At 43.2% G+C, this 11,139-nt stretch overlaps 1 protein-coding gene across 8 annotated transcripts in view; it reads right to left on the minus strand.

Annotated features, from left to right (window-relative positions):
* Positions 1-5,366: 5,366 nt before the first annotated feature.
* Positions 5,367-11,139, minus strand: part of chd9 (chromodomain helicase DNA binding protein 9) — an 88,349-nt gene continuing 82,576 nt past the window's right edge. For 5 of the 8 annotated variants that reach the window (XM_019866615.1, XM_019866612.1, XM_019866618.1 and 2 more), the window contains 6 exons: positions 10,205-10,385; positions 9,969-10,108; positions 9,527-9,754; positions 9,295-9,444; positions 8,831-8,935; positions 5,367-8,080 (listed from right to left, as the gene is read on the minus strand). In XM_019866615.1, coding sequence (XP_019722174.1) covers positions 7,235-8,080; positions 8,831-8,935; positions 9,295-9,444; positions 9,527-9,754; positions 9,969-10,108; positions 10,205-10,385 — 1,650 coding nt within the window. In that variant the 3' untranslated portion in view covers positions 5,367-7,234. The remainder of the gene's footprint in view (positions 8,081-8,830; positions 8,936-9,294; positions 9,445-9,526; positions 9,755-9,968; positions 10,109-10,204; positions 10,386-11,139) is intronic. The other 3 variants (XM_019866616.1, XM_019866613.1, XM_019866614.1) reach the window with 2 other exon arrangements.

The following is an 11,139-nucleotide window of genomic DNA, read 5'->3' on the forward strand; positions in this document are numbered from 1 at the left end:
GTGTGTGTGTGTGTGTGTGTGTGTGTGTGTGTGTGCATATAAAAACTAAATCAACAGAAGTCCAAAGCAACGCACTATGCTTCCTTCAAGCAAAGGCACATCACCTAAAAAAGCCTTTACAAACACACAACAGCTAATGACATTCAGAAGCAAAGCAGAAAAAACAAAAGTAGCTTACCAGAATGACTAAAAGAATGTACAGTGGGAGGGGAGGAGGGGGTACATTTACTCAAGTTTACTTTGTCAAGTGGTTGCACAAAATATAATCTTCTGGCTCTGGATATATTTTTAATTTCATGCAACCACTTGACAAAATAAAACAATGGGGAGAAGACTTCAGTATTAGAGGATGTATTGCATTGGCCTTATCATATCATCATGGATCCTGACCAGCGGAGCCTTAAAAAATCAAAAACAATTTGTTGTCATATCAGGAGACATTCGTAAGGTTTTAGGTAGCATAACAAGAAGGTGGGGCTTGGGGAGACGTGTGTTTCAAATGTCATCAGGAAGCGCGTAAATGCCAAAGACTTCCTGTTGGAAAACGTGAGCAATTCAAAGATACAACGGCCTCGAGTGGATCTTTCCGGTTTTACACACTTTGACCAATCAATACGGTTGGCTAAACTCCTTAAAATACTTCCTCAAATGTATTCCACCATTTATTGGTTGTGGCTTTAAATATTTGAGGGATACCTTTGAACATCTCCGGCTTGTTCTTCTTGACATGGGGCTCAAGGCAGATGATGGAGATGATAGTGTCCTCTGTGTCGGAAGGAATGCTTTGTCAAGGAGAAGCCATCGGAGGTCACTGTAAGGGGGAATGGGAAGGGGGTTGTGGGGTGGGGGCGGGGGATGAAGATGTCAGGGAAAGTTATGACTTGTTTGCTTTTAACCCACCTGACCCAGCCCTGCAAAGTTAATTAAAGCGCAGCAAATGTCACATTGTTGCACTTCATCTGGTCATCTGGTCGTCATTTGGCCTGGATAAATAGATACATCTCCCTGGCAATACAAGACGTGATGCACACCCAGCGGTCTCTGTCATGTCTTGTTTGTTTTTTTATGCTTCTTCTGCCTCCTTTTGATATAACAACATCTGAGCAGAATATGGCTGCTGCACTGCTAAGAGAAAGTGGAGCAGCTGCTATCCAAGGCGTGAAAGATTGGATGTGTATACACACACACACACACACACACACACACACACACACACACACACACACACAATTTGATACTCGTGTCAAGTCTGAAAAACAACAAGCATGGTGATAATGATTCTTGTTCTAGTTTGGTCATTTTTTTATGGATTTATAACTAATAATGATGCAGACAGTGTGGATTCAGTTCCAACTTAGTGGTACTCGGTGTGAATTTCGGAATGGTTGTCCGTCAGCTGAGGGTGTTGGCGGCTTCTTGACCAAAGTAGGCTGGGATAGGCTCCAGCAACCTGTGACCCGGAACAGGACAAAAGTAGATGGATGGATGGACTAAATATCAAATGAAAATACTGAACTTAAACTCCCATTCAGTAGGGGGCACTGTACCACAGAAACACCGACGTCTTAAACAGTTTCTGGCTCGAATTTGATACCTATGTTTGAAGTAATATTTGATGGTAGTTACCAAGACAGACAATAATAATAATAATAATAATAATACATTTAATTTATAAGCGCCTTTCAAAACACCCAAGGAGTCTAAGACATTGCTTTGTTCCAATTTTATAATAAATCATGACTTTTGACAGTGACAACAAAAATGTCTGCAGGCTGTGGACAGGCTAATAAATAAAAAAGAAGCCTATGGCGGTAACAAGCCTTGTAAACTGTAGCCATGTTTTTTTTTTAAAGGTTGCAGGGATGAATGTTGTTTTTTTTTCAGATTGTCTACAGTAAGGTTTGTGTGTCGATCTGACCAACTGACTTGACACAGAATGACTTACTATGTGGTTGCACTGAGTACATACACCAAACAGGTCATCGCTCATGGAACAAAACGGAGCCGAGAGCGCCGTGAGGCTCCAGTCTGCTTGTCATATCACATCCCCGCCTGGTGGACATTTTACAGTTCAACAGAATGACTCCATGTCAACTCCAACATATGTACTACTTACTCATCCGGCCTGAACCAAACATGCTCCTGGTAGTTTAAACCGCAACCTCTCGCAGCCAGCTAGCCTCTTAAGAGGGGATTTCCACAGCCAAAAACGAAATACAATGATATTATCATTGAGAAAAAAATTACCCTTATATTTGTCTGATTCCTATGACTGGGATGGACTATTTCCTTTTTTTTCAGGTCCCAAAAAGACATCCTCATATCACTTGTATCGTTGTCTCCAGTACATCTCATCTGTGTGATGCTGCTGGTTGCTATGGCAATATTCAGTGTCGCAAGGAGGAGACGAGTGGGGGGGGCGGTGAAAGCATGAGCACGCTCACGTGTATGCAGGCGGCCATGTGTCATATTGAACATATGGTCCCCTTTTTCGAGGGAGGAGGTGAGCTGATCCAGGGGGACAACTCAGAACTTGGATCCCCGAGGCCACGTGGCTACCATGGGTCAACATGACAAGATTTGCTTCCTCGGTGTCAACACCAACTTGTCACCTCGTTAAGTCCGTGTGACTTGTGCTAGTTTTACAATGAGTCCAGCATGAACCACTAATAGGGTTTATATAACAATATTTCAAAAGGCAAAACAGAAGACTCGGAATGATTGACATGTAGGATGAGAATAAAAGGCCTCATAGCGCCCTCTATGAAAAGGCGTTGACCCTCATCTGAACTCGCATTTAAAAGGGATTATTAGACTTTAGCACCAGTGGTCATGCAGGTAGGCTGCTGGAACAAAGCCTTTTTAATGAGCCTTTTAATTGCTCCTTTTATAGCACCAATTAGCATTTTAATGTCAGGCATGTAATAAGGCCTGGGAAAGGATATGAGAGCCTTATAATTATTATTATTATGCCTCTCAGCTCAAAGATGATGGCCACCTGACACGCGCACACTCGTGTGTGTGTGTGTGTGTGTGTGTGTGTGTGTGTGTGTGTGTATGACATGTTCACACACTTTCCTGTTGATTGGTCAAAGTTTTTTACCAGTTGGTGCTACTCAGTCAGTTTTACGTTGGTCAAGTTGGGCACCCTTAAAACATATACATTTTCACCCAAAAATGCTTTGGGGCATGTTGAGACCATTAAAAAGACTTGATAAAATAAATAAATAGATAAACAAAACAAAACAAAAAAATCCCCTGAGCACCTGAATAAGATGAGGTTGATGTGTCTGGTTGTATTTTGTACCCTAAAGGTTAGTGCTTGTGCTAGCATCCACTGCCGACATGTCTTGTTGTATCTGCTGACCTTTTGAAGTCCACTTGAAGTGGATTTGCCTTCAGGACTTTCACGACCTCCTCTCCACTTGTTCATCCTCTACTGATACAATACATCTTTATCTTTATTGCGCTTTCACAACAGCTGCAGGGGTAACAAAGCACTTTACAGAACATACACTTTTGTCACTTAACTAAGCACTTTACAGAACATACACTTGTCACTTTTCATGGATTTGACATTTAATCTTTAACATATTCATAATTCTACATCGATTTATTTCCTCACTTTGTCCTACTCAATAAGGTAAAATTCCACTTCAAATAATGAGGGAAACTAAGTCTCTGATTTCCCTTCTGGTCTGAGTGTTAAGTTTGCTCAGGATATTCATCTGTCCGTTGTCTATAAGTGCCTCAGTTGGGTAAATTGAAGTAAATTTGGTACATTGAAAAGAACTTTAATCCTTCACTCTATTTCACATAGGCCAACCCAATACATTATACTCAATTACTTTCGCCATGCAGCCATCCATCGTTTGTCCTACTTGGCGCCATTTGGTAAAGTCCGATGCTACCCTCTGGTGGACCAAAGAAAAACTGCTGCTCAGATTTGTTTTTTTGTTCCTTTCCTTCAACACGTCGCTCTCTAGTGGCGGACTAGTGGAATTACAGCATTGGTTCAAGGAACTTGAAATTTGTCACGGTCGATCTGAATAAATAAATAAACAACTAAATAAATGATATCACCAAAATACTTTATTAATATGAGCATCGTTACTGAATTGGACATCAGTGCGGGGTTGTGTTTCCTTCTTCTTATTCACTCTCAGAAATGCAAATCTGTAAATAATAACATGAATAAATAATTAGATAGATACATCGAGCTAAATTAAATCAAAACATACACCACGTTTTCAAAATTCAACCGTATACATTACATGTACTGTATGTGTGTGTAGATGAGACCGGGGCTAGATGGCACACTTTTTACACATGGTGCCCCAAACTACTCTGTTTGCTAATATTAGCTCTAGTTTAAAAGTTACTTAAACATGAATAATGACTGATATATTAAAATATGCAGGAATTTCTCCTCGAACAAGTCCATAAGTGTCACAGCTACTATTTTTAATACGCTTATTTCAATACTGTATTTTTATTTTACTTCCAAAATGATTAATTGGCTCTCATCTCACCTCACTATTGCTATTGTCTTCTCAGACAGGACACCACGTCTCTCCTTTATAATTGGAAGCAGCTGTTTGGCGACTTACTTTATGAGTTGAAGGTTAATGTCGTCGCTCAGACGTCCCCTTGTTGTTCTTCCTCATCTCTGTCCGTCTGCTCGTCCACATTTACGTTTGGCCAAGATGCCGTCGTCGCCGCCGCCACCGCCGAGACAGACGCCGCCGTCGCGGGTCTTTCAGTCGGCTTTCCTGAAGCTTCCAAACCCGTGGTAACGGTGGCGCCCCTGCTGGTGTGACAGCCCATAACTTTAAACGCTGCTTCTTTCGCCTCACGCCAGTCGAGACTTTAAAGTTCTGCTCCAATCTCAGTGTGGTGTTATGTGTGTCGATCGTTTCCATGGCGACCTTGATCACTTCCTGACCGGCACCCGCGTCCACATCTTATTGTTTTGCTTGCTCACCTACCTGGCAACACACACCTGGTGATAGCAAACACTGCCAATGATAATATGTGGTCAATTACCGTGACAACCCGAGCCAAGACCCTCTCATTAAATCTCAAGTGACGCTGTCATACATGAATGCATCATAAAAGCAATAGTTCAATTGGTTTTGAATTATAATCAACACAAAAAATGCTTTGGGCTTCTTTTCGGCCGTCAGTAAATCAGTAATACGTTTTATCTACAACATTGCAGACTTTAAAGAATCAAATTGCTACAGGAGAGTGGTTTTTAACCAATCAAAAATAAATAACCCCCCCCCCCCAATATAAATACAGAAATAGATTCAGGAATACAAAAAATATATATAAACAGAGCCCATACAAATTGACACCTGATGGATAGTCAGAAGAATATGTTTAATAAAAATAATTAAACCTCAGTTTCCTCTATAGAACTTCATAGAAAGTAATCCAATAAATTACAAATGACTCTTGTTTTTTTTTTTGGGTGTTTTTAAGACACATCCCCCCTCCTCCCCGCCTTTTTTCTCCTCCTCTCGACTCCATGAAATTAGTTTGACTACACAAAGCGCGAAAGAGAGCGCAAAATATTACTCTCGAAAAAGAAGACAAAAACTGACCATGGTGACACCTGGATACCGTCAAAGCTCAAAGCTTGTGGAAAAAAAAAATCTCGTCTCAGTGATGACATGGATGATACCTTCCTGTACAGCAGTAGTGTGTGCGTGTAAGATTGTACCATAATAGTCACATATGTATAAGAGCACTACAATAAAAAAAGAAAAAAAAAGCGTATTGTGTGTCAATCACGGCAAGCTTTTCAGTCTGGGTGCGTTCACTGACCATGGGAGAACGGAGAAACAGCCACAATCAAGAGCGTTGATGAACTAACAGTCCACAAGAGGTCGGCAAAGGTACTTCAGCTTTGTTGAAATTCCAGTGTTGGCGCCCCCCCTCCCCCAACCCCGCACAAAAACAAATAGACAAAAAAAAAAAAAAAAGAAGAAAAAAAACAACAAGAGGGTTGAAAAGCAGAGGTACAAGATAAGGGCACTTCTAAGTCTAAGCTGAAGCTTAAAAAAAAACAAACGAACCCCCCACCCCCCTAAACAGAAAAAAAACAAAAAACCAAGCGTGAGTAGCAAGATTGTTCGAGCCCTTGCCCGAGCTAGCCAGCATGCTAGCGCGCTATCTAGATGTGGCACTGCCGTGTCTGACAATAATCAAAACCATTTTATTTTGTGCTTGTACTGTCGGAAAGTGGCTGATGGGGGCTTGGAAACAGGAAGAAGAGGTGCTACCGATCAGGAAGCTCTTGGAAGCTTATGAAGAAGATTGGATTTTGGCAGAGCAGATGCGCAAGAAGGCTTTCAGAAGTGTTTGTGTGATGGGCCGGGTACAATTTCCCAGCGCTTGATGCACAGTCAGTCACAAGGTGCAACTGGACAAGCATTCGCATTCATATTCAGAGCGATGGACAATTTTGAGTCTTCAATGTACCTAAAATTCACGTTTTGGGGATGCAGGAGGAAGCCGGAGAAACCAGAGACGCAAGCATGAGGAGAACATGCAAACTCCGCACAGAAAGGACCCCTTAGGACCACTCAAATGGGAGACAGAGTGCGAAAACACGAGCCCACTGTACGGTTGCAAAAAATAATAATAATAAAATACAGTGGCAAATGAATGAATGACAGGACCAAGGTGAAAAGCCTTTTTTTGGAACGTGACGGATTCTACAGCTTGAGTGACATTCGTTAGCTGCCCGAGTTATTGCTCACATCCGCATGATCTGCAAAGCAAGCGTGCCGTATTTACATCATATCGTCGCCATTCAAAATATATTAATAGTACAGCTCGATGCATTTTTTCAGAATAAAATTAAATCCTGACTTCATAATAATTATAATAATGCCTTTTCTTTTCTTCTCCTCTTTCTTTTTAAACAGTACAAGGTGACGCTTCTACACAAGTCCGACATGCAAAATGTCAGGAAACAAGACGCTACCTTGTCCATAAACGTTGATTTCAATTCTTTTTTTTGTTTGTTTTGATTTTTGTTTGTTGACATATTGGTTTTATTACACAACAATTTGGTTAGTTATTTACATGTAAAGAAATCGTAAGTGCTGGGAGGAGGGTGAAAGTTGGCGGTTGGTGGTGGTGGGTGGGGGGGGGATCCACGTAAATGTGAATATATGAATACAATTGTATGAAGGCCGTACATAAATAAATGAATATTCCATCAGTCCTTGCTGGAATCGGAGTCTTCTGAGGAAGAAGAAGAGGACCCAGACTCGGATGAAGATGACTCGGCTTTCCCGCTGTTGTCTTTGTGCTCTCCCGACTCTTCGTCGTCGTCGTCATCGTCATCTTCCAAAGTTTCCGCTTTGACGGCGGGCGCTTGAGGAGGAGAAGGAGGGGGAGGAGTAGGAGGAGGAAGTGGCGTGTGGTCAGGCTGCGCATTGTGCACGGGGAGGTTAAGGCCTGGAGTGAGAAGCATCCCTGGGTAAAGTATGCTAGACAGCAACAAAGGGTTGAGAGGAAGAGGAGGGCTGGAGGTGGACGAGGCACTTTGGGAGGAAGTGGCGGCGTCGGCGCCTTTTGTCCGCTCCCCGCTGAGGGCGCACGGCTCTCCTGTCGCGCTACCGCCGCCGAGTCCCATCTCCTTGTTCTCGGAGCCTCCGCCGCCCGCGCCTCCTTCTTCATTCTTCCCGAGCAAGCCGCTCACGCCCAGCAGGTTGGGCAGCCCCGCCATGCCTGAGAGCATCATGGGAAACATGGCGGCCAGGTTGCTCGCCGCCAGGTTTCCGGCGTCCGAGGGGGGCAGGCCCATGAGGCCCGCGGTGAGCTGCAGGTTCTGCTGGAAGGCCTGGAGGCTGCTTAGGTCCATGCCCGCCAGGAGCCCGTTGGCCAGCAGGGGGTTGAGGCCCAGGGAGGAGGACGCCGCCGCCGCCGTCGAGTTAGGCATCATTGCCGCCGTCGCCGCCTTAACCAGAGGATTCTTCGGACGCCGCCCTCGCCGGCTCACCTCCTCAGGAACGATGGGACCAGTCAGGATCCTGTCAAACATGCTCGCTGGGAGGTAACCCTGGGGTGGGAAAGTATGTGGAGAATTTTCCGTGAATAGCATCTAATATGCCGCCCCAAACTCATCCTTAAAAAGCTGTTTTTTTTCTCTGGATTTAATTTGTGGATAATACATTACCCCGATTTGCAAATAAGGATTCAAGACATACTGATCAAGTGTAAATGCTTTTCAATCCATTTTAAAAATGCGCTTTCCCAATACCTGTGATTAAGGGCAATCCAAGAATTTTTTAAAACCATGTCTGCCACTGTATGATCTTTGAGGAATTCTCCTAAGCTACTTTTTGAATCTTTACTTTTAAATGTCTAACCCTTTTTTTTTTTTTAAACCGCTTACATATATTCTACTTCTAATTATGTCAAGCACATTGAGTTAACTTGTGTTTGAATTGTGATATATAAATAAGGCCGTGACTGCCTTGCCTAGAGTTATAATGCACTAAAATAGAAACTAAACAAAAACTAAAAGAAAAGACTGTGACTAGTGGCTGTAAAAAGAAAAAAATGACGCTTTGAAAGGCACAAATATTTTTTTTTCATAACTCGCCCCACCAGAGTTAACTTTGCAACTTTGCTTAATTTGAACCTCCTTGAGTGTCACAAAGGTGATACATTTTTTCTCAAGCATATTGTGACTTCATCACTTGGAACCTGAAACCAAAAGACCATCCATGGAAGAAAGCAAGACCTCGCAAGCTATACTTAGCGCACCCCCGGCATACAGTCGATACAATTTTTTTCTCTGACTCACCGACTGTTTGACGACGTCGGCCCATTCAGGTGGGACGCCGTACTCCGGGTTCTCCTGAAGGAAGCGGCACAGATCCTTGAGAGGAGGTGCAAAAGCTCCACCGACCTTGAGGCCAAAAATACAGCAGATGTAATGGGGATACTTGGAAATTGTGCTTCCTCTAGCAATGACACAGAAACCCATTACAGTACTAAGAAGACTATCGTAGCAAGATTAAATTCCACTGTTGTAGTCTTTTTAGACTGAATAAAAACACAATTGTATTACGGTTTATGTAATACTCAAGATTATCCTTCTGTTTGTTTTTTTTTTTTGCATTGCTAAAATTTTTAATCAAACACGAAATACAAATAAAAAATAAATAAATAAAATTAAAATTAAAAGAGAGTGTGTGCTTCAAACCAAAGAATGCAGTGTTCAACATATTGCGGCTCATTGTATTTGTTGTATAAAGTGCCACCCACCTTCCGGGCGTTCCTCCTGTTGATGATCTGCACTCGCTCCTCGCCCGTTAGGCTGTTGACATCGATCTTGTTGGGGTTCCTGCAGCGGTGCCTCTTCTGCTTGGGTCGCCCGTCCTGCACGTGGAACTGCAGGGGCATCTTGTTCACGCCCTGCGCACCAGGACAAACACGTCAAAAAACAAGGACAACATACAGCGCATTAAGAGCTCGTCCAGTACGGCAGATAACTCACGGGGATAAAGGCGCCCGTGTCGGCCACAAAGCCCGGGTGCTCCTTCAGCCACTGGTCCAGATCTTTCCTCCTGGGAGCGTCGTCTCCAGCCAACCGGGTGCCGTCTTTGAGGTTGATGACCGGAACCCTGCTGTCCATGTCCTCCGGGCCCGGCCCGGAGGTCTGGTGGTTGTACCCTGGCACCGGAGGCATGCCCACTTGGCCGATGCCGCCCCACCCGGGAGCACCCTGGGAGCAGATGTGAGGTTCTATTTCATCCGTGTTGACCCACGGATATATTATATATATTTATTTTTCACGTATTTCGACTGCTGTTCTGCATATAAGCGGACTAACATAGACTGAATTTCTTTCTAAGTGTGCAAAGAATAGCAAGAGTATCAAATAACTATTGGTCCCGCTTTTGTCAATAACATTTGGTCCTTTAGGTACAACAGTTTACCTGATCGGGGATTTGAGTCCTGTTCATGAAGAGCAGATCCATGCCCTCGACATTCTTCCTCCTCCCCCGTCGCCTCTTCACCACTGGCTGGCTATCCAGAACACCATTCAGTCTCATCGTGCCAGCAAGACCTGAAGGTACTGAAGGGCACAGAAATAAATCTCTGCAACAAGCTTTGCTGCCGTTTTGTGGTAGTTATTGGGAAAAGTAGCGGTCAATCCCCCTTTTGTGCGTACCGTTCTGGAAGCTGCATTGCGGCTTGGTGATGTCGGCCAGGCCCGTGTCAGAGGCACTCTGCAGGTCGTGGAGCCGAGCCAGATATTGCTGCTGCTGGGCCTGGGGTACCTCCTCCGAGTCCAGGGCTCTCTTCAGAGGTAGCCCCTGTTTCTGGAAGGTCAACTTGAGACCTCCCTCCTGCTGCGAAGAGCCACACGTTTAGCTTTGGTGAACCATTCTTATGGACAAATGTGTGAAACCTGGATTGGTTCATTCCAAAGAGGTTATTTCATAGCGCCAATGCAACATGTCTTTTGAAAACACAAATAAATACAGTGGAACGTCAATGTTTGAATAGCACTAGAGTTGTACAATATGGACCAAGAAGTCACACAAATAATGGTCCTTCGAGGTTTCAGTAAATCCTGCCAAACTAGCTCAGTGATCATCAAGGATTCTAGTGCAAGGGTTTGTGTTTTGGGGTTTTTTGTGTGTGTGAATGGCAAAGCATGAGAATTCTCTTGAAAAACACTGCCTGTACAGTAAAAGGTTTTATGATGTGGATGGTTTGAGCCTACAATGAATTTATTTCATGTTACTCATGTTAGTCAATGCTGCAATCATTACGGAACCTATTCACGTATATTTTTTTTTTGGAACACTTTTTGTCAGCTAGTGCAAGTCTATTGACAATTTTTAAAACATATGTTCAGCGTATTTTTTAATTTGACTTTTGGACATGAATGAGAAGTTAACCCGTTTTCTTTTACAACTCTTAAGGTCCACTATTTTTTCAACTTGCTAAACATTTTAATTCATGTTTCTTCCTTTTCTTCAGTTTTTGTTTACAGTGTTTTTTTTTCCCTATCACGTTTCCCTCAAATCCTTGTACAGTCTTCCCACATTTTTCATTTATGTTTAAAAGAATCTTTTTTTGGAGAAATTTTAACGCGGG

This window comes from Hippocampus comes, unplaced genomic scaffold (assembly GCF_001891065.2).
Source record: "Hippocampus comes isolate QL1 unplaced genomic scaffold, H_comes_QL1_v1.1 scaffold82, whole genome shotgun sequence".
Taxonomy (NCBI): Eukaryota; Metazoa; Chordata; class Actinopteri; order Syngnathiformes; family Syngnathidae; genus Hippocampus; species Hippocampus comes.